Source organism: Camelus dromedarius, chromosome 2 (genome assembly GCF_036321535.1).
Source record: "Camelus dromedarius isolate mCamDro1 chromosome 2, mCamDro1.pat, whole genome shotgun sequence".
Taxonomy (NCBI): domain Eukaryota; kingdom Metazoa; phylum Chordata; class Mammalia; order Artiodactyla; family Camelidae; genus Camelus; species Camelus dromedarius.
The window spans coordinates 62,722,949-62,747,214 of NC_087437.1; the positions used below are offsets into that span (position 1 = coordinate 62,722,949).

Here is a 24,266-nt window from a genome sequence, read left to right on the forward strand (position 1 = left end):
GGCTGTTCTCACCGAACCTCAGTGAGGCACCAGGAGACCAGAGACGCCCATCTTCCTGCGGCAGGGAGCCCAGAGCCGCCGCCTTCTCAGGCAGTCAGGATGTACTTGGCCTAATGGGCTGCTAATTTCCCAGACATAACGAACATTATCAAAGTGATTGATCTCTGGGTAAGAGCTCCAGAGGTAAAGCTAATCATCGCAATTCTACACCAAACAAGCAGTTAGAAAAGAAAATTAGTTGTAGGACCAGCAAATGCAAATTGATAAAGGGAGGGTAGTGATAGGAGAATTTGTTTGGTAAAATCAGCTACAATTTTCTGTGAAGAGGCCAATGAGATGTGGATAAGAAAAGGTGAAGAGATTTATTTACCCTTTTCTAAAAACATCTTTGCTAAGGTTATCTACCAAGGGCCTTCTTTCATTCATTAATTTCTTTCATCTTTTAATTAAGGTGTTGCAGGACTGAGAAGCAAGTTAAAGGGATTAATATGTTACTCTAGAAAGAGCTAAGGGTAAAGGATTCTAATCCAGGGACTAGCATCTGCAGCTGCTAACCTCTGGATCATCTTAAGTGAGACAGCTAAAATTGTTCTATGTTTCAATTTTTCTTAATTTGCAAACTGGGTCTCTCCTTTCTATAGACTATGAAGGAATAGACAGAGACAACAGTTGTAAAACCCTTTGAAAAATAAGAAATGCTCTACAATGCTGAGTTTCCCCCACCGTTCCCACGGATGAAACTGTTAACAATAAGGATGCTCAAAAATGGGGTCAATCTTAACATTTTTACAAGTGCCGTGGAAGAAAGATCACACAGCGATGCTTAGCATTTCATTACGCAAATTGGCAGAAGCAATGTGGGCAAACAGTAAGACCAGAGATCAAGGTCAAGGTGGGCAACTGTAAATAAAATATGGAAGAGTAATCCAAACCATCTATACAAGATGCTTGTCTACTGCAGCTGCTGCAGGAAAAGGAAGGGCTTTACGTCAATAGTCTTTGAAGACTCTGATCAGTCCTAAGGTTAAAGTCACAAAGATCAAGAAGTGCCCCCAAAGGCAGCAGGAACAAATGGCTTGGGCATGGTCTTAAAAAGCCCATATTTGGAGTACCTGTCACTCGCTTAGCTGCTGTATTTCAACATGGGCTGAATAGAGGCAGGAAAAGTCCAGGATACATAAAGTGCATGAGGTGACCAGTGGCCATTACATGAAACAGGTGGAGAGTATTAGAACTGGAGGCTGAAAAACTTAAAGCCGTGAAGAGATGTCAACTTTCTTTTCCCCAACTCCACCCCCAAATCAACAGAATGTTCCGAGAACCAAACATGAATGTGGTATCAACACTAGACACTAGAATTAAGAGGACAGGGTCTTCAAGCTTGAGAGCTTTCTTTAAACTTGACATAAAGGTATTTCACAGAACAAGTAATCAACCATGGAAGTTGTCCTCCAGAGAAGGAGCACAGGCTAAAAATACAGAAAGGTCAAGAAGAGTTTAGCTAAATTTACAGATTCAGGATCTGTAGCCAGTGATTAAGGAAATGAGTGTCTGGTGCTGAGGCTTGACAAGCCACCGGACAGATGGGCTTTCCAAAGACATGTGCCATGTCCCCTAGTGCCATCACCAGGGACAGGCTCCCCAGATGGACCCAGATGGACTCAGCTGGTGACTGATCTGATTACATGCCTTTTACTTCCCCTCCCCCTGTCCCCACTGTCCTGTTCCAGCCTTTGTTCTGCAGCCTGTTGGCTGGCAGGGTGCTGGCTGCAAGGCCTGGGAAACAGGCTCACATCTATGCTGCAAGGCCCTCCTGGGGACCATCCCGCTTGGCTGCTCTGCTCTCGTCTCTTCTACAGAATGAAGGACACCTGGAAAGTCCAAGGTGTCACACGAGGAAATATGTTCCATCTTCTCCTGCCTGACCTGTTATGGGCAAAGGAGCCCAAGTTATATCTGGGGAAAGAGTCTCTGGGATGGAGCTGAGGAAGGCAAGGCAGTGAGAGAAGAAGAAGAGGGAAATACAGGGTTTGATTAAGCTGTATGCTGGGTGATCTGTCTCAAATAGTGGCACTGGCTATAAATACTTATAATAATTCAAAAGTGATTCCCTCTGAGGACCTCGCTGCCTGGGCTAGAGTTGGGACACGGGGTTCCAGCCAAGTTAAGTAGGGTTGACCTGCAACTGTCTGTGCTGCTCCTGGTGGGGGGTACAAGGTGGCTGGTGGATGAGTGGTGAGCTGGGCAGCCACAGGGAGGACTTCTGCCCTGTCTGGGATTCAGGGCCACAGCAGTCTCAGAAGACAAAGGAATAGGTGTACAAAGGAGGAAGCAGTAAATGTTGCCAATGGGTGCTCCTACAGCCGATGCGAGGTCAGGGAACAGAAATGCAAACAGAATTCAAAAAACCATATTAAGTATGGAGGAAGGCTGTCCCCACAATAAAAAAAAGAACACGTTGCCTGTCAGCTCGATCTTGGATCACGTACCCATAAAATGCCCTTCCTCTGGGCTCCCAGAAGCGCCCTTTACACACCCTGTGAACAGCATTCATTTGACCGATCATTTGTTTGTACTCAAGCAAACATTTATTGTGCTTCTACAACATGCTGAATATTTGCAAACTGCTGGAGAAATGAAGATGGATAAGATATGGTTCCCTGCCCACCATAATCCAAGTTACAATGGGCATTCTTCTAGACAGGAGGGTACTGTGGGGGATGAATAAAAGGGGCACGCAGCTTTATGGTGGGGTGGGGCAGGAAGGGAAAGGCTTAATGGAAGGGGCAGTGCTTGAACTGAGGATTGAGAAGTGGAAAGGATTTCACTGGATACACCAGTGGGAGGATGTTCCAGGCAGAAGCAGCACTGAGAGTAAAGGATCAAGTTGTGAAACTGCATAGGGCAGCCTGGGGAAGCTGAAAGCTGCCTGGTGTAGGTAGGGTATAGCCTGTGAAGTGGGAGGAGTGAGGGACTGGCAAGTAACTGTGTTATATCAGTTGCAGGGAGTGGGTACTAGGGAGAGAAGAGGTAGGGAGTGAAACAGATAACCCTGAAAAAGTACACAGGGATCAGATCACAAGGAGCCCTGTGTGAAGCATACATAATCTGCAAAATTCCCTGAATCACTATGCTCTACACCTAAACACAAGATTGTAAATCAAACATACTTCAATTAAAGAAAAAAAAAGAGAAGTAGAGACTTTACTTTCTAAGACCAATGATGGGAGAATTTTAAGCAAGGAAGTTAACATGATTGAATTTAAGTTTTAGAAAGATCAGTCTGAATGCTCCTAAGAGCTTTTCATGACTTGGGAAAATAGCTCAGATATGACAGTAAAGGAAAATAGGACTTAAATTTTATATACTCTGTGATTAACTACATTATTTTAAAAAGGGTCTAGGAGAAAATACATCTAAATTTTAACACTGAATGTATCTAGATGATGTTAGGAGATTATTTGTGTTTAAACTCTTATTGTTCCAATTTTTCTTGAATGAGCATCTAATGCTTTTATTAGTCAGAAAAGAACTATTAAAGTTTTTTTTTTAAAAAAAGGAAAAAAATGAAAGAAAAGCAAGATCCCTCTGGTAGTCACATAAAGAGATGTGAGACTGAAATGAGGGAGGAAATGGTTGCAACAGTCCAGGCAGGAAAGGATTGTGAGCATTAACCCTACACTGTGAGCTCCATTAAGGAAGGTTCTGTGCTGGTAGGACTAGCACATAGCAGGAATCCAAGAATTTAGTGAATGAAACTCAACAGAATTCTAAATGAAATTCTTGGGGAGAGGTCAAAGTTCATCTGATAAAATAACAGGTAAGGGAGCTGGTCCAGCACCACCTACCACACCAGCCTCCAAGCTGCCCCACCCTTTTATAAAAATTAGTATAAAATCCTCCAACAAAAAGTATTAGAGCTCAGTCATTCCCAGGCAAATTGGGGATAGGAGTAGGAAAAGACATTTTACAGTAGAAAAACTGAAGTCTGGATTTTCCAGGCAAATGACATTTCAGGTTTGTGACTTGGGGTTAAACCTTTGTGGTGGAAATCCAAACTATTCTCTTTCAACTAGCTCAGGAGTGTCTTCCACAGAGGGATGCCAGAGGAACCAGTTCCTGAAAGCACACACCTCCACAACAGATATGATGGGGCCGTCATTACCCCCTATCTGGACTGTGAACCTCTGCTAACGCTGTCTCATGTCTGATGAAGCAAGCTGATTCATCTAGAGGAGAGCAAAGCGCACACACAAGCGCAGCCTGGCCCTCGCCATGTTCTGTGGCCCACCAGGGGGACCTAGGGAGGGAAATGCTATCAAAGTAGGGCAGGAACCAGAGGGCAGGAAGCTTTGCTTGAAGCAGGCAGGACTAATTCTCAGGATGCCAGGCTACCAGGTAGACCAACCAAGAGCTCAGCCTTGATCGGTCGCTTTCCTGAAAACAGAAGATTACCAGCCAAGGGTCTATCAGTGTCATCCTGAGCCCAATGAACTACTGCAATGTGCCACCTGAAGACAAGAGCTCCGGCAGGAGGCTTTCTTTCTAGGAGCTCAGTCTTTCATCTCAAGCAGGTGGAATCCTGGGCTTTTCAGAGGCACTGTAGGCTCTCACATGACCAGGAAGCTCTTGCTCCTCAAGCTTGAGGAATAAAACCAAATCATATAGATTGTTAAGCTACTACCCTACAACAGTCACCCATTCACTGATCTATTGACTGACAAATACTGTGTCCCTGTGCCCCAGGTGTGATTACGGAAGATAAAGAATGACAAGGTTGCCTTTCCCTGCCCTTCACAATGCAAATGAGGCGGCTAAGAGCTAACATGTGTGGGATGCTCACTTATCAAGCTAACAAAGCACATTCACACCTTACTCGGTCATCACCGTATCTCTCTTGAGATTAGACCCAGGTGGACAAAACATCACTGTTGATAAGTGAGAGACTCAAGCTGACTAAGAAACTTGCCCAGGGCTACACAGTAAATAGTAGAGGCAGGACCAACACCTAGGTCTTCTGAGTCCTTACACACTCAATACCATCAGCACCACCAGCACCCCGTATGTCCAGGAAAAGCTTTATTAAAAAGCACACAGGAAAAGCAGGGGGAGTCCTTATTCCTGGCTTGAAGACAATCCCTTAATACAAAACTAGAAGAAGTATTTTAGCTCTATTTGGGGGGAGGTGGGTGGAGCTGCTCTCTTGGTAAATAAAACATTGATTAAAGACCAGGGTTGGCAGGTGAAAACTCAGAAGTGTCCATTCATGTCTAGAGGGACTCGCCAAGAGTTTCTGGGGGAGTCTTGGGGTTTTATCTGCACTGCAGGTGAGTGGGGAGCACCTGCTCTGGTTCCCTAACAGCAGCTCTCCAGCAGCAGAGGTCACAGCTCCTCGAGGCCATAGTATTGGTATGATCATGTGACCATAAAGCACCAAGGGCAGCTTTGGGACTCAGGGACACAAAGGATCTCATGGCTTTAGGGCGGGGGGGGGGCGCCAAATGAATTCTAACTACAGAATTTGGTGCCATCTCTTGAGCAACCAAAAAAGAAAGCACAAAGAATCTAAGCCCTAGATACAGAAGTCCAAGTATACCAGATGCTCCTGTAACATTTCCAGACTCTGTAAATTGGGAATGACCTTATTAGTTCTTCTTATATTGAACTAACTTCCACGCACAGGTTCTGTCCTGTGGAGCCACCAAGAATGAGACCAGCCCTTCCTTCCCCTAGTAGTGCTCAGTTTTTGGAAGACAGCTCTTGTGTGTCTTCTCTCTCCTAACTCCTCCCCATACTTCAGTTTGGTGTCTTCAACTTTCCTTTAAATAACATGGACCACATGATATTGGTTACCTCCTCCAGGGCCCTTCTGTTGAGTTCAAGAACATTTTAGAATGCTGCATTCAGAACCTAACACATGACTCACACACAACTCACGACAGGTGTGGTCTGAAGAGCTCTGAGTACAATGGGGCCGTTACTCCCCTCAACCCGTATGTTGCACTGTCATCAGCCCAGCCTATGATGGCCGCACTGGCTGTTTTGGCAGCTGGCACACTATTGTACTTACAGTCAAATAAAAACGCCAGAACTTTTATGGGCCCTAGATTTTTTCTTCTCCTAAGTTAACAAGCTCACGAGGGATGGGCATATCAGTCTTGTGGGGTGAAGATGCAACTCAGAATTCTCAAATACGGCTGAGGTAACAACCACCTCCTGGTGCTCCCTCGCTACCCCACAGTGGCTACGGACTGGGATGAGGAGAAAGAGAAAGTAGAGGAAAGGAGAAAGGATCAAATATTGGTTAGAAGCTTCTGAGAAACCAAACCACTGCCCTCTCATTTCTTTCCGTGGCATAGGCTTGGTTTTATGTGTTTGGCCAAAGAAATCTCTGTAATTCTGGGCTCACTGCAAGTCCTCAAAAAGCAGCTCTTGGTGGAAGATGTTAAAGCCCTTATTACGGTAAGATCACCACAGGAAGACCATTCATCCAAAAGCTATTTGCTGAGAGCCTGTTACAGGGCCGATCAATTCCAACACCCCCCTACACTCCCTCTCCTCTGGGACCCTTGCTCTTATGGGGCTTCTGAGCATCTTCACTCACATGTTTAACACTGATCACACAAACTCGAGGCCTGTAGAGGCTCCTGACAGGCTAACGTAAACAGCAGTAGTAGGAAAAAGGTAACCCAAAACATGAAAAAATACAGATTTTTGGAAACAAGTGTTCACTGATGTAAATGTCAAAGATTTGTGCACACTAATACAAGGAGGAGAAAATGAAGTCCTAAATGACTCATCGTTTAGCTGCAGAGGTAAGCTGCAAATGAAAAGATGAAGATATTTTAACAAATAACACAACGGGACTGTCTAAGAGCTGTCCCAGGCAGTTGGTGGCTTACACAGAAACTGCTGTGGGACTGCAGAAGAGATCTCGTCTGGGCTGGTCAGGGAAAGCCCTGTGCAGAAATGGGATCTGAGTGGGACCCTGAAGGGCTATTGTGTTTTAGATAAGCCAAAATAAGAGGAAGAACATTCCAGGCAAGTAGGGTGGTATGAACAGACATAAGGGTGAAGGAAAGCCAAACGCATGTTGGGGGATAGTGAAGAAACCAATTTGGTTGGAGCAGAGTCCCTCTGCCAGAATCATACGTGGGTGTTGCAAATGTAGTTTGGAGAACAGACTTCAAAACATGAGACTCCTGGGTAACTGTGGACTTTTCCCATGGGACAGGGCTCTCCAAACTCTGATTATATACTTTAATTAGTAAACCCAATTTTGATCATGCACTCCCAAAACATGCAACTTATTTATAAATTAATTTCTGTACTCCTGTGTTATCATTATGCACATAATAAAACATACACAAAACCACTTAAAAATGATGAGTTAAAGAGATTCTAATGTTTTCCTTCAGCACCTCAAAAACCCATCTTGCATACCTCAAGGTGCCCCCACACTGGAGACCACTGCTTATACCGGCAAGAAGGAGGCAGGGAGCCCTCACTGAGGAGGGAGGCAATGATGGAGTGAGGCTGGGAGGCAGATGAGGGTGGAGAAGGATTAAGCAACAGCTACTCTGGGCATGAGGTCAGGGCCCTTGCCCAGGTGGTGAAAGAGAAAATGCAAATAAACAGATGATTTTTTAAGGAAAAAAATTTGAATGGTTATCTGGAGAATGAAGAGGACGTATGGATCAGGGTGGAGAGAAAAGGCAAGTAAGTGAAGAGTGATCAGGGAGATGGGCTTTGAAAAGTCAAGGTAGTGCCCACAAGAGCACTCAACTCCCACCCTTGAGACAGGCAGAGATGGTGGGAAAACCAACCTTCAGGAGTTTGACACTAGCACTAAAATATCAGCTAATTTTTTTTTAATTAGGAAGGAAAATTAGAAAGAGAAGAAGAAAGCCGTATGTGTTAAATTTCATTGGTACTCTGTAAGTTGGGATATTTGAAAAGGGAGTTACTGTAATCAAAATTATTATCAGGCAGCCTTCCCCAGAGAGCATCCACCACTTTCCTTTAATTCTTGGACCAAGTGGAGAAGGGTTTAAATGGTGCTGATTAACAGGACTGCCCAACAGAAGTCTGGCGGAAGCACATTTATCCTAATGAGAGTTGCAGGAAAAACCAAATGAGTAACATGGATGATAGCAAAGGAAAGGAAAATGCTTCAAATTGTCATCCTGTAGTGATACACTTAAAATATGGGAGTGAAAATATGGGAGTAGAAGAACAGTCCTACTCAAACAAGCTATCCAAAAAATGAGCTCCTTTTGAATTAATGTTTTTTTTTTCTTGGATATATGCCCAGGAGTGGAATTGCTGAGCCATATGGTGGTTCTATTTTTAGGTCTTTGAGAAACCTCCATACTGTTTTCCATAGTGGTTGCACCAATTTACATTCCCACCAACAGTGTACAAGGTTTCCCTTTTCCCCACATCCTTGCCAACATTTGTTATTTATATTCTTTTTGATAATGGCCATTCTGACAGGTGTGAGATGGTGTCTCATTGTGATTTTGATTTTCATTTCCCTGATATTAGTGATGTTGAGAAATTTTTCACGTTCCTGTTGGCCATCTGCATTTCCTCTTGGAAAAATGTCTCTTCAGTTCTTCTGCCCATATTTTAAATGGGTTGTCTGTTTGCTTTGCTTTTTAATTGCTGTACAGTTGATTTAAAATGTTGTATTAGTTTCTGGTGTACAGCATGGATGGTCTTGGAGGGCATTATGCTAAGTGAAATAATTCAGACAAAGAAAGACAAATACTGTAAGATGTCACTTACATGTGGAATCTGAAAAAATGCAACAAACTAGTGAATATAACAGAAAAGAAACAGACTCACAGATGGAACTAGTGGTCACCAGTGGGGAGAGGGGAGGGGAAGGGGCAAGATGGAGGTGGAGGATTCAGAGGGACAAACTATCAGGTATAAAATAAGCTACAAGGATGTACTGCACAGCATGGGGAATACAGCCAACATTTTATAATAACTATAAATGGAGTATAACCTTTAAAAATCGTGAATCACTATATTGTATACCTGGAACATGTAATATTATACATCAACTATACTTCAATTTAAAAATATGATATTGTAAAATAAATTCATAAAGTTAAAAAAATGTTAAAAAAGAAAACACCAGAAAGGAGCTCTTTCACCAGCATTATGCCGAAACCCTAAATGAGCTCAGACCCATAACTTCTCTCCAACGGTCTGATTGGTCCATGAGACCGTCACAAGCTAGACCGGTTTTCAGTGGCATACTCTCACGATGGGGACATGCACCATCTCCATTAATTTCTTGTGACGAGGTGTCTGCATACTTTAGCCCATTCCCCTTTATAATCAGCAATCTACTTTTGCAAGACTTTGCGAGCTAGAAAACTATCTGAGGTCCCCCAATAAAACTATCCAAATAATCTGGTGTTTTCAAAGATCCAATCCATGTTCTGTGTCTCAGCAGCATAGTTAGCTCCAGGGCTAACCAGACACACATCAGTCCATTTCCCTGTTGGCCAGGGGACCAGGCTTACAGGGAGGCTGTTTTGTCTTGGATACTTTTCACCTTTCATCAATGTCACAATCCCAAAAGGACCTGTTAATTGCCCACGCCCATTCTCAAACAAAGCCAAAAAGGACTTTGGGGTGCAGCTTTTTAGAAACCATCGTTAGCTGGAAACAATCCTATAGGAGAAATGAGGAAAGGTGCAAAGGAGACCATGGCAGAGAGATGTCAGGCCCCGGGAGCCGCATGGAGGTGAGACACACAGAACTGCCTCCAGGACCCCACTTACCAGCTTGCTTTTGACCAACTGTTCTATTGCACTGACAAGGTCTGCAGCAGTCGGTACTTCGGTGGAAGCCTGCCGGGCTGCTAGCAAAGAGGAGGACTGCAAGACATTGAGCAGCAAAGGAAAAGCAGATTAGCAAGGAATGCAGAATAGCAATTAGGAAGCCACACGCAAGTCCAAAGCTCAAGGCGCAAGTCCAAAGCTCAAGGCAGGCAAGGGAAGCAAAGCTCTATGATTAGAGGGAAGAGATGATTGAAGAAGGTGGGGGGTAGTGAGGGTGTGGGGCTAGTCTGTCTGACCCCTTGTCAGGAGTTCTGGCCAGGAGCGGAGCAGGGGTGGGTCGAGGCTCTCCCTAGCCAGGCCTCCAGAGGAGCTGAGGGAGGGGTCACTGAGTTCCCAGGAGGCCAACAGGGAAGGGCTGCACCCACTGACAGCAACAGGGGCTGGGGGGGGGGGCGGTGTGTGACAGGACTGGCCACTACAGGGCTGCCCACTGGCATTCCAGGAAACGGGCGGTCAACAGGCCTAGCCTCCTCGGCTGTGTCCAAAGAAGAGAAATTGTCCTTGCTCTACTTAGATGAAGATGGTAAATATAGATTGTCATCGTGTGTCAAGTAGAAATTCTAGGGGCAGGGCACTTGTAGACGAGAAACTGCCCCCCCAACACACACAGACACACACAGACACACACACACACACACAGACACGCACAGACACACACAGACACACACAGACACGCACAGACACACACACAGACACACACACACACAGACACACACACAGACACACACAGACACACACAGACACACACAGACACACACAGACACGCACAGACACACACACAGACACGCACACACACAGACACACACACAGACACACACAGACACACACAGACACGCACAGACACAAACACAGACACACACAGACACACACACAGACACACACACACAGACACACACACACACACACACACTCCACACGCTCCTCCACAAACACAGCTCTTCCTGGTAAGGCCCCCAAACTGAAACACTTGGAAGTAATAAAGGGCTTTAGCAGGACTTGTGTGTCTCACGCTGGAGCAACCGGGGACCATCCCATTCACAGTGAAACAGGGCTCCAGACCAGGGCCTTCCTTCCCCCCACCCCCAACACCAGCAGTTAAGGACTGGCCCAGGTGCCTGTCCATTCAGTGGTCTGGGGATTCCAGCTCACTGAGGGATGGTATTTTTTTTCCTTCCTTCTCATACCTGAGAAGAAACTCGGGGGAGAAATGGTTAACCCTACATGCACGTGTGAGCTTCTCCCTGCCCTGCACTTCAAGGCGGAGGGCAATGGTGTTCCCGGAGCCCAGGCCGCATGGGCTAGTGACTGTGGGAGTGGTGAGAGGACTGGCCTGGCTGGGCTCAGGCTTCAGATTTGTCCCTTAAGGGGAAGAACTTCAAAAAGGAAGCTTCTTGTTGTCTAATCTAAGACTCACTTTAGGTCTTTGCTTCTGAGATGGGCCAAAAAAATCAAATAAATGTAATTAACAGAGAGCGAGAGCAACACTCTCTCCTGGGGAACACAGGAAAAGAGCTGAAGTCTGTTGGGAAATGCAGGTTATCTACACTTTGATCTAGTAATCTTACCCCGGGAACTTATTCCAAGGACAGAAGTCAAAAGAACAAATGCTGTATACACCGAGTGATTTGTAGCCGAATTACCTAGAGTCAACAACCTTGGATATCCCCAGACAGGCTGGTCAAGCAGATTACATCAAATACATCAAGTAAGTGAAATAATTTTAATACCTTGGCTATTGAAATTATAGTTCTGAAGGTAAAACTAATAAGATTTTAGGAAATACTAAACATTACTAATATTTAACTTTATAAACATTAAAACTATAGGATTTTGAACACAGCATATGCATATTATAATTATAAAAATAAAACATACACGCATATGAACAAATGGAAGCAAATGAGGGGAATCTATCGTACGTGAGAATGGGCGATCTTTTAAAAACTCTTTTAACATAGTGGTAAAAATTATTTTAATAAATCCAACTCCGTTTGCTAGAATCTCTGAAGCTCATCCCACTCCCAAATATTCCAGAAAAAGAAACATTCAGAAATTAAACAGCAGGACCGTGGAGGCTAAGGTGTCTAAAATGGGGCTAACGCCACCTGCTCTAACCCTTTTCCAGGGTTACACAAACGTCCGAGGGTAAGTCCACATTCTGTTAAAAATTATCCAGAAACAACATAACATCCTTTCCCCAAAACAAATTGTGTTTGAGGGAATTCGAGGGGAAGGGTTCGTGACCTCTACTTATCTCGTGCAAGCTGGCACTGCCACATGGAGGGCTGTGTGGGGTGGCAGATAATGCGACCTGAGCGCCCTGCTCCCCCCACACACTAACACTGTTTCTAAAACATCTCACAGGAGGCCTCTGGGAACACAGTAAGTAGGTTCTGGTTCCCATCTCAAGGCGAAGCACAGGCATTTCCACCCCTGGGAATCCTGGATGGGCACCATGCCATGCTGCCTGCTACTTTGCTTCCCATCAGCCCAGAGTCAGAGCTGGCCCTGGAGACCAGGGCCACCAACATCATCTTACAAAGGGCCACACCTGTGTGTTTCTCCTGGGTGAGTCACAGAGCAGGGCGGTGACCATTCTTAGTCATGGGCCTGTCCCTAGACAATGTCCCACTAGCTTAGCACATTGCAAGGCCTTAACCAATGTCTGGGCACTACCGATCCAAACGCGAAGCAGGGAGAATTAAAGCAAGGCCTGGGATATCACCAGGAACACCGAAGCATCTGCACACAATACTTTCCGAATTGTATCCGGGTGGTGGTGTAAAGGTTTGCTTCCTGCCCTGAAGGGGCTGCCGACTGCAGGGCAGAGCACTGGAGAGCATCAGGAGACCCTGGAGGGATGGCTAATCACCACCAACAACCCAATAAAACAGCACTCTGGAAAGCAAATGCAAAGGACCATCAAAAACTGAAATCACCACTTCAGCCTCCAGTGTCCACTGGGACAGCAACACTGAGAGGAGGCAGGAGAAGCACGATGAAGTGGGAGCGTGCTTGGTGAGGAAGGCCGGTGACGGGGCACACAATGAAAGCAGGGACCTGACCGAGCCTCAGCCAGTACCTGAAGCACATCCAACCTGAGTCTCTGTTCCAGAACAATCGAGATGATCACTCTGCGCTTAGAGGCTTGGTGGATGTTCGCGTCTCAGACACCAGTGAGCAAGGGATTTTGCAAATCAAACAACTGGGGCAACCTGGTATATCAGGTTGGCAATCTTTGACAACAGCTGCCCCTTAGCAGCATCTCCATCCCTCACGCTGTGGTTGCAGAATTTTAACAGCACTGGGCTTGGCTGGAGGTTGCTGTGATTTGGATCTCAGAGTTGTGTGTAAGGAAAAGAATTACTGAAACATAGGTTGAACAGTCAGGTACACCAAAATGATCATGACCTTGAAGCACCTCAGATTCCTTTTTGAGATAAACAGGTTTTTTTTTTTTTTTTTGGATCTGCTGCTTCCAAAGACAGAGCCATTACCCTCCATCAACAGGGCGAGATACTAGGCAGATTTCCACTTTGCGAATTCTACACACACCCCTCCACTGTGCGGACTGAAGTCAGACCTCCAGGGATGGGGGACCCCTACCAAATACAGACGGAATGTGCATTGCTTCGGGCCCACGTGGTGTAAGAGGTAACACGGGAGAGAGAGTGTCACTACCCCCACCACACACCCACAACGAAATCCCGTGATTTACACACTGCTTTTCCAAGTGAGAAAGCGAAAAAGTCCTACCATCTCGTCCTGCGTGGGGTCGTTGTCAAAGATCTTCATAGGCGGAGGGAGGGGGGTGTGTGACTCTTCATCTGGCTCATCTTCACCCCACCCCTTCTTGCTCTTCTAGAACAAAAGAGCAGCATTAGTCACTGTTTCCTACAGTTAAAGATGCCAGTTGGTTCAGGACTTGGGGTGTTTTAAGAAGTAACATTATAAGCTACCCTCCTCTCTTAACACACTCCTATTTTCTCGGCTTCAGTGTGCTCCTCTGTGGAATGGGCTCACCTGCTCATCTCAAAGGACAGTGAGGACCAGACGGGGGAAACCACACACACACAGGAAACCTTACTGATTAGGCAGGAAAAGAGAAAGCTGAAAGAGTGGTCAGAGAGAAACTAACTTTTTTAGTTTTCGAAGGACTATTAAACCACAGTTTAGATATCACCAGGCTCTCCTGCCTACTTTCAGAGTTACAAAAGGCAGACAGAGTAAATTTACAAAGAGAGTCTGGTTACACATTAGGAAGAATTTCTTGGCCGCGTCGGTGACTAGAGTAGGTTAGTTTGCCAGATAAAACAGTTATCTCATTCCCCAACCAAAACATAGCCACTATATTTTGATCACAGAACCTCAGCTTTGGAAGGGATGTAAGAGGCTGTTGTTCAGTGTGGCCTCTCGGCTAACACAGGTCTCTCAGACCATCGTGTGAGGACGGCCTGACACCCTTCCAGGATGGGTGTTCATTTGTTCTCAGGAAGGCCTGTTTCATCACTTGATGAACCGCCCCACCGTTCACCTGGTAAACTTCCCTCTCTCAGCTGAAACCTTGCCTACTGCAAACCTTCACCTATTAATCATAATTCTCCCTTCTGGAGCAACCAGGAATTATCTACCCCCTTTTATATATGGTACTGCTCAAGATACTCAAAAACAGCCCTAATCTCCCAATACAGCCATCTGTTTTCCAAGTGAAACGATCTCCATCCTTTTATTCTTATTCTAAACAGGCCCAGCAGGGTTTGTGTAGTCTCTAACAGAGTCTGGGGACTTGGCGGCCAGCTGGCACCCCATGGGCCCAAGCCCCTGTCTCCAAATGTGGCAAAATGGTGCCTATCCGCTGGATATCCTGGTGCTGGTTAGTCTCTAAGTGGGTCACAAAGCAGACTGGCAAGGTCTTGAGAATGCAAAGATCACCCAGGCCCAAGAAGACCAACTCCTGGGAACGAGAGACTGGCTAGTTACAAACCCAGGGGAGGGTTCCTGCCAGGGCTCCAGGAGGAGGTATGTCGGAGCCCCTCCCTGACGGCAGGCACCAGGGCCTCGGGTGAGTACCTCATCAGCGCTGTCTCCCTGAGGGGTCGTCTCATCCCCAGGCTTGGGCGATCCCAGGTCAAAGCTCTTCCGACCATCTCGTACTTTCTTCTGCTTCTTGATGTTTCCATCGGCTTTCCCGCTGTTGAGCCGACGCACGGGACTCGTCAGCCACTTCTTCAGGGTGTTGGTAGAGCGCTTGGGACCAGGGGAACTGTGGATGGAGTTCAGGGAGGGCTGGGACTGCAGGTTGGCCACAGACTCGGACTTGCCTCCGTTTTCACTTGAGGAATGAGAATATGCATCTGAGGGAAAAGAACAGAAGACATAGCCGTGTCAGGGGCAGTTAAGGCAGGTTGCCAGCCTGCGAGTAAGGCAGCTCCATCCTCAGGAAGCCAGGACACAGGGCAGGATGGCGGGGCCAACTGCAGATCCCGGTCAAGGAAACCCTCTCTGGGAGGTAACAACTGACAGTCACTCAGTGGGCAGAAGACAAAGACTTCATCCTTCATGGACTAAATCCCATCATCCCAAGCAAGAACCATCAACCAAAAGCAACGTCATGGAGCACCTATGAATATTCTGAAGATGTGTAAGACGCAGGCTTTATTTTCATAGGCCCCTTATCTAGCTACAGAAACACACACATACACACACACACACACACACACACAGAGAGAGAGAGAGAGAGAGACAGAGACAGAGACAGAGAGAGGGGCAGGGAAAGAAAGAGAACAGCAAAAGAGTAAGACAGAACATGCAAAATAAAGATAAGCCCCCAGAGCGGTATGTGATTAATTGCCAAAGGCCTGGCACAGACCTAGAAGATAAGGAAGCAGAGTTCAGAGGAGGGTCAGATCAGTGTCGGCAGGGCTGGTCTGAAAAGGTTTAATGGAAGAGATGTGTCCAAGTAGAAGAGAAGGGAGAAGGAATTCCAAAAGCGGAGACAGTGGGAACGAAAGCACAGAGGCAGGAAAAATGGAAGAACAAGTTAGCACAGCCCTTAAGTAGATCCTTTGAATGAAATAAAGATGAACAGAGGAGGAGACACTGGATAGAAAGAATAGTGAAAACATTTAATAGTGAACTGGAGGAGTATGAACTTCAGTGTGAGATTCTACTGAAAAAAGCCACAAGAGAAAGGGCTTTTGTCTGTAGGTTTTTAATTAATCCAGTAACTACATACAGCACAGCCCTGGGCACAAGGGACTGGAATCCTGAAGGCCACACTAGGACTGTGCACTGGGAGGACAAAGCAATCAATGTGAAGCGTTTCAGAGCAGGAAGAGATATGGTTAGTGTCTGGATGACATATCAAACATGGGTTGTCTCTCTTATGCTATTTCTTCTCATTGCCAAAAAGGTCTTGGGAGAAGACCTGACCAGCTTCAGCTCAACCCGTGATGGGCCCTGTCGCCCCGGTGCCAGTTTGCATATTGATAGTTAAACCGTATGACGAGGTATTTGAACAAATTATCACAGAGGCTTTTTACACCTACTCATCTAAGATTAAATCATCTTTTTCTAAAATGACTTCATCCTAGACCCCAACTAGAGGTCTAACCCGGCCTTGGAAGCCCTAGGGCTAGACATAGCCAATACACTAGAAACAAAATCTTGAAATAAGATGGATAAATGCTTTTGCCAACAGAGAGCTGCCTCCAGCTTCTACAACTGGCTGATTTTGGAGGAACCAAGCTCAGGCTCTTGCCCCTGTGGAAACTCTCTTAGATATGGCTAGAGTCTTGTGCATACTTTGGAAAACAACAGCAGAATATTTGCATGTAGTGTTATAAAAATTGAGCTCCCCAAGTCCCCTGGGATGAAGGATAACTCACAGGGTTGCTCTGCTAAGGGAATATTTGGGGATCGACTGACTTGGCTGGTATCCCTTTAAGGACAAAGTGGTAATCTTATCTCGGAGAACTCTGTGCTGGCTATGTCTTGAGTACGTTGACATTATTTCTGAAGTGTTTGGCATGGGTCAGACTCCTGTTCTCAGAAGACTGAGTGATAAACATCTCCACCGCACTGGTGGTGGAACCAGGGCTTCTCTTATCTTTCTGCTGATAAGCTGCAGAAGATTTCAGTCACCAGGCCCCTGTGGTATCACAAGGCTCTCTTAAATCCAAGCCTTCAAAATGTAGCTTTATCAGCATGTGTCATGACAGCAGAGCTAGAGGCCCAGCCACATTAACTGTGCCTTGTGTTACTAAGCAAGAAGGATGACTGCCCAAATTTTCTGTTCCATAGCCTGGTTTTGAGATTTACCAGTGCAAATTTTGACTGATCATTCTTCTTTTCGGTCATCTGGTCCTGCTTTGGTACATTCGGTACAAATTAATGGCAAGCGTACATATCATAAAGTACAATTGAAAATCAAGAGTTACAATCTTAGTTTTGTTGTTTCAGGTTTATTCTGTGTAAACAATTAGGGCCATCCACCCACAGCCCACGCGAAAGAGCATTCAAGAGCTGGAAGCAAGCTGTAATGCATCATCTCGTTAGGGTCCTGTACTGAGACAGGGCCATTTCTAAATCATTTTGGATGCACGGTTACAAAAGAACGTGCCATCATTTAGTCCAGAAAATGTGTGCTTAGTTCATTGCGACTCTAAAGAGTAACTGGCATGTTAGGTTCATCCCATTTTTGGAAGACGGCTGCAATGAGCTGTTTGAGAATTTATTCTAGTACCTTTCCAGGCACAACAGTTAATTGACTAATTTGTAACAACAACAACAGTAATACTGTTATCTTATTAAATCTTCCCAAGCTGGGATAGGTACTATGTAGTAAGATTATTATCTTAGGAAATAGTCCTCCAGGAAACCAAGGGTCATCGTTGGTAAGTGGCAGAGAGGCAAGATTAAAACCCAGATCTGACTCCACTGCACATATATTTAATCTATTCCTACATCTGTTTATTCCATGTATTCTCTTTTGTGTGTGTGTGTGTGTGTATATATATATATATATATATATATATATATATATTTATTGAAGTATAGTCAGTTTACAATGTTGGGTCAGTTTCTGGTGTACAGCTTCAGTCATACATGAACATACATATATTTGTTTTCATATTCTTTTTTACCTTAAGTTACAAGATATTAAATATAGTTCCCTATGCTATGCAGTATAAACTTGTTGTTTATCTATTTTATATATATTAGTATCTGCAAATCTCAAACTCCCAATTTATCCCTTCCCACCCCTTCCGCTCCTGGTGACCGTAAGTTTGTTTTCTATGTCTGTGAGTCTGTTTCTGTTTTGTAAATAAGTTTGTCTTTTTTCCTTTTTTTAAGATTCTACATATAGGTGATATCATATGATATTTTTCTTTCTCTTTCTGGCTTACTTCACTTAGAATGGCAATCTCCAAGTCCATTCATGTTGCTGCAAATGGTATTATTTTATTCTTTTTTATGGCTGAGTAGTATTCCATTGTATAAATATACCACAACTTCTTTATCCAGTCATCTGTTGATGGACATTTAGGTTGTTTCTATATCTTGGCTATTGTAAATAGTGCTGCTATGAACATTGGGGTACATGCATCTTTTTGAATTAAGGTTCCCTCTGGATACATGCTCAGGAGTGGGATTGCTGGATCATATGGTAAGTCTATTTTTAATCTTTTAAGGAATCTCCATGCTGTTTTCCATAATGTCTGCACCAAACTACATTCCCACCAACAGTGCAGGAGTGTTCCCTTTTCTCCACACCCTCTCCAGCATTTATCATTTGTGGACTTTTGAATGATGGCCATTCTGACTGGTGTGAGGTGATACCTCACTGTAGTTTTGATTTGCATTTCTCTGATAGTTAGCGATATTGAGCATTTTTTCATGTGCCTATTGGCCATTTGTAGTTCTTCACTGGAGAATTGCTTGTTTAGGTCTTCTGCCCATTTTTGGATTTAGTTGTTTGTTTCTTACTAAGTTGTATGAGTTGTTTATATATTCTGGAAGTCAAGCCCTTGTCAGTCTCATCTTTTGTAAATATTTTCTCCCATTCCAGTTGTCTTTTTGTTTTGTTTATGGTTTCCTTTGCTGTGCAAAAGCTTGTAAGTTTAATTAGGTCTCATTTATTAATTTTTGCTTTTATTTCTATTGCCTGGGTAGACTGCCCTAGGAGAACATTGCTGAGATTTATGTCAGAGAATGTTTTGCCTATGTTTTCTTCTAAGAGGTTTACAGTGTCTTGTCTTATGTTTAAGTCTTTAAGCCATTTTGAGTTTATTTTTGTGTATGGTGTGAGGGAGTATTCTAACTTCATTGATTTACATGCAGCTGTCCAGTTTTCCCAACACCATTTGCTGAACAAACTGTCTTTACTCCATTGCATGTTCTTGCCTCCTTTGTCAAAGATTAATTGACCCAAAGTTCATGGATTTACTTCTAGGCTCTCTATTCTGTTCCACTGATACTATGTCTGTTTTTGTACCAATACCATGCTGTTTTGATTACTGTAGCTCTGTAGTATTGTCTTAAGTCTGGGAGGGTTATTCCTCCAGCTTCATTCTTTTTCTTCAGTATTGCTTTGCCAATTCTGGGTCTTTTGTGATTCCATATACACTTTAGGATTATTTGTTCTAGTTCAGTGAAAAATGTCCTGGGTAATTTGATAAGCATCACATTAAATCTGTAGATTGCTTTGGGTAGTATGGCCATTTAACAATATTAATTCTTCCAATCCAAGAGCATGGGATATCTTTCCATTTCTTTAAATCACATTTAATTTCCTTAGACAGTGTTTTGTAGTTTTCCACATAAAAGTCTCACTTCCTTGGTCAGATTTATTTCTAAGTATTTTATTTTCTGGATGCAATTTTCATATATTCTTTTAGCCTCTGTAATTATTATAAAAAGGAACATCAAGTCGCTAGTCTATGTAACATTTCAAATATACATTTATATATAATTTACATGTTATAAAATCTCCATGCTGAAAATAATCTCAGTCTCACTAATTTTTACAGATAAGGCGAAGAAAGCTTGTATATGGGAAATCCATGGTCACAAATTAGTCAGTCATGAAGCTAGGACCAGAATCCAGGCATTGTTACATCTCTCCAGGGTTCTGAACCAAGGCTTACTCTGTAACCCTGAGGCAAAAAAACTGCCCATAAGGCTGATATCTGGTTTTAAGTCACTGGGAAGATAAATGTGTCCCTGGATCCTTCAGGGAATAAAGTTCTTTGGATGTTCTGGCATGTTCAACTTGCTTCTTGATCAGAAAAAAATCATATTCTGAGGCTAACTTTACTACGGGATATTTTTGAGATAGAAATATAGAAAAAGTGTAACATCCAGGTACCCACCACCTAGATAAGATAAATGCAACATTTCTGCCACATTTGCTTAGCTTTTTAAAAAAGAAATAAAAGATTATAGCTGTAGTTAAAGCCTTTTAATTTTTTTTCACTCATTCTCAATCTCATCCCCCATTTTTCCTTCCCAGAGTTAAATTCTCTTCTGAACTTGGTGTGCAGCTTTCCTGTCCATGTTGTTAGACATTTACTTCACATGCAAATATAGTATTACTTTGTATTTTATATTTATATATATAATTATAATGTAGGTATCATTTTGCACTTGCTCTTTTATTCAAAATGACTTGAGAATTGTTCATGTTCACACATGCTGATATAGTTCATTCATTTTAAGTGTTGAATAATATTCTCTCATAGGACATATTGTGATATTTATAATACATTTTCCTAACAAGGGACATTTAGGTTGTTAAACACACACACACACACACACACACACACACACAGAGGCAGTATACGTAACCCTGTATAGGTCTCTTTGCATATGTGTGAGAATTCCTCTAGGGCAGTACTTCCCAAACTCCCTGTGGTAAAGGACCCATTTTTCTTATTTCCAATCTGTTTTGGGCCAATGCCTTTATAAAATACAAAGTCACACTGGCGGATGTCATGGAACATCAAATTGCTGTAAAAGCCTCTAAATGCTTGCTCTCTTTTTCTGTACTTGCCTCACTGTGGACTAGAAGCACAACTCACAAACCTTCACCATCTGCAGATAGCATATTGAGTAGTCCTGCTCTCAACTCTAAAGCATCTGTTTCAAGGTGGAACCACTGGGTTTTAGCATATACACACCACCAACCTCACTAGGTACTGCCAACTGCTCTCTGATTTACTCCCACCAATTGTGTACAAAAGTTCTCGTCCTCCTGAATTCTCCTAGGTGCTTCATTATGCACATTAGTATATAATTTTCCTCTGGAAAAAATTAAATGTGCCCTTCCTAACCAAAAACACCTACTTCAAAGGAGGAAATTGGGATGAAGCAGAATGTTTCAAGAAGAAATAAAAAGGTAAAAACCAGTGCCTCTAGATCAATAGGAAATGCATCCTACAGTTCAGTTCTCAGCCACAAACTGGAAAAATAGGAAACATGACAGGTAACCTATGAGGTTGAAGGTCCTACTTCAAAGACTGAGAGGGATAAGCTTACTTGATTGGTCATGGGAATATGAAGATACTAATGAAATCAAGAAAATCTAAATAGCCAACAAACGATAAACTCTCATCCACCAGCAGACTACCATACTATTTTTCATCCCTACTTCCTCCAATTCCCAAGCCATCTCTCTGAAATGCCCACTTTCTTAATATTTGAGAAAAGACTACATGATGCATGGTCATAGAACACGTTCCAAAGCTTTGCCAATGACTAGAGAATTCTTGGTGCCAACATTCATCTCTTAATGATATTTTTGTTCATGTTGACTAAAAGAGAAACTTTGGTGGTATAATTTTCCTGCCTTGATTATATGATCCAAGAATAATCCACTGGTGCTGACTCAGTGGATTATGACAGAGGCGGCAGCAGTGGACAGACACTCAGGTCTCCTGTTTCTTCATCTACAAAATGGACAGATTAGACAGAATGCATTCAAAGTCTCGCTCTACCACTGGCTAGCTCTGTGACTCTCAGCCAGTTACCTGATCTCTGTATATCTTGGTTTTCTCATCATTGAATGAATATTAGTATCTACCCTACAGGGTTATTAGGATTAAGAAGTTAATATTTGTGAAGTGCTTATAAGTGTCTAGTTCCACTGGAAGTACCATCTAAGTTAAATAAAAATAAAACCATAGCTATCTCCCCTAATTTCACGACTCTGAAATTTATTCTGTATGTTCCTTCACTCTGTCTCTGTGTTCTTCTAAAGGTTAGACTAGATAATTTAAGGCCATTTTTTAGCTTCAAAGTTCCATGCCTCATGAAAACAAGGAAAAACTTAATGCTACAAGTTGCCGTTCTGTGTCATTTCCATCCCCACTTCCAGTAACCACTCCTACACACAATGCCTGAAATCTCATCCCAGAATAAGGCAGTCACATCCTTGGGCTACCAGGTCATTGGTGTCCACCTCTCCCACCATTTGGAAGTTTAGGCAGCACACATTATTTCCCGGAGATGACAGTTGCCTCTTTATCTACAGGGTATCCCTCAGAATGGGAGCTTCTGATGGGCCTGGTGATGAGGCAATTGAACAGCTGTTGATATTAGGGTCTCAGATACCATCATGGGGTTAGAATAAACATGTCAATACTATTAGCCTAAGCCTTGAGACAAAGGCTCCATGATTTCAGGTGTTTTAATTACAGCAGCATGTTTCTAAGCAGCACAGGAGATAAGAGTTGTCTGCCTGACATGAAGATGAAAACTGGAATAAAGCTCATGAGCGTTTACACACCGAACACCTCCTAATAAGCCCACTGTCTATGTCGAACATTCTTTTACCTGGGTAGCCTTTCATTAGCAATCAGAATATAAGATATTTATGTACAACATGGGTAGCAGATGAATATACTAGAACTTTTGCTTATTTATAATTCAATCCCCTTTTTTAAAAAGGTTCAGCTCCTATTTATTTCACTTTTACGTTACACCTAAAAAAAAAGGCTTCTACTCTTTTTAGTTTAGTGTAAAATTTGCAAAACAATTCGGAAAGCAGAATACATTGTGTACAAGTCATCAAGGAATGCAAATTTAGCATGTGGCAAATGCCTTACAGCTGCATCCACAGGGCTGTCATCTACTATTTTTCTAATCACAAAATACTAGTTCAGCTTTCTTTCCACTGATCTCAAAGTGAGTTGAAAGTAAAGAAGGACCACATCTCCTAGACAAAATGGGAAGACAATTCTATTAGTTTTGTGGGTTTAATATCCCCAAAGACCAGGAACAGTGTCCTTATAAGGGCTAGACTCATAGCCCAGAGAGTACACACAGGTGCGGACGGCACTGGGTGGATTAAGAGTGCCCCAGACGCGTAGCTCACTGGGTTCGCCCATCATTTTCCTTACTGGCTTCAGGGGCACAACTCAAGAAGGGAAACTCATTTTAATCCACTTTTCTGGAGTTCAGTGATGCTATTCAATCGCATGCCAAAGGCATGTCTTTCACATACTGTATTATGTAATTGCTAAAAGATACGGGGTCTAGTTGTTCTGTATTAATCATACTTCACTACCCATCATCCAGATGGATATAATAGGGCTATAAAAGTCTCCCTGGTATTCACTGTAATATTGAATTGGAAGCATTGACTCCAAGAGCTGAAATCAGAAGAAATCATAGGTTCCTAAAACCCACTAGATATTTAAGGAAGAGTCTTTTAACCTCCTGTTCTTCTGTCTTGCTTTAGCTCCTATGATACAGGAATAATTGTAAACTCATCCTTATTGCTTCCCAAGGCTTGAGCTACATAAGGCAAATGCATTTCAATACATCTGTCTGCAGAGTTTATATACTCAAACATTCCTGTTTCCTTTGGCTTTCTATAACTAATTTACTTAATCCAAAATCATAGAAGTATCATATATACATTTTCTTCACACTGGAAATTGCTTATATGGAGAAGGGTGTATCATGGCAAGGTCAAGGGTGAAAATCCTCTGGGTAATAAATCCACAAATTCAACTACAGAGCACCAAACCTCCAGCAAGTATCAGTACGTCTTGTGCGATGTACTAATGGCTCTGGCAGGTCTTTTAGCGGAATGCTTAGCAAAGCCAGTCTCCTAGTTGCACATTCAGCTGAGGTCCTCAGGCTACACAACACCAGTTCCTGGCTTGGCTGGCATCCCGGAAACCCCTTTGGTTGGCCTTCTCGATGTCTGGGCCACTTGGTGCTGGAAGAAAGTTGCTGTGGTGACAGCAGCAGGATATGGGGGAGGCAGAGAATCAGCCTGGTCCAGAAACACTGTTTCTTATCACTAGGAAACTTGCCCTTGCAATTGCTCGTACCATAATGTTAGACTAAACCTGGCAAACATCTTAACTCAGGATGTTCCTTCCTCCATCTCTT

General features: G+C 43.5%; 1 protein-coding gene across 18 annotated transcripts in view; it reads right to left on the reverse strand.

Moving 5' to 3' along the window:
* Positions 1-24,266, reverse strand: part of KALRN (kalirin RhoGEF kinase) — a 608,090-nt gene that overhangs the window by 56,136 nt on the left and 527,688 nt on the right. For 10 of the 18 annotated variants that reach the window (XM_064494426.1, XM_064494420.1, XM_064494419.1 and 7 more), the window contains 3 exons: positions 14,934-15,217; positions 13,620-13,724; positions 9,804-9,899 (listed from right to left, as the gene is read on the reverse strand). In XM_064494426.1, the coding sequence (XP_064350496.1) occupies positions 9,804-9,899; positions 13,620-13,724; positions 14,934-15,217 (485 nt within the window). The remainder of the gene's footprint in view (positions 1-9,803; positions 9,900-13,619; positions 13,725-14,933; positions 15,218-24,266) is intronic. The other 8 variants (XM_064494431.1, XM_031454542.2, XM_064494480.1 and 5 more) reach the window with 3 other exon arrangements.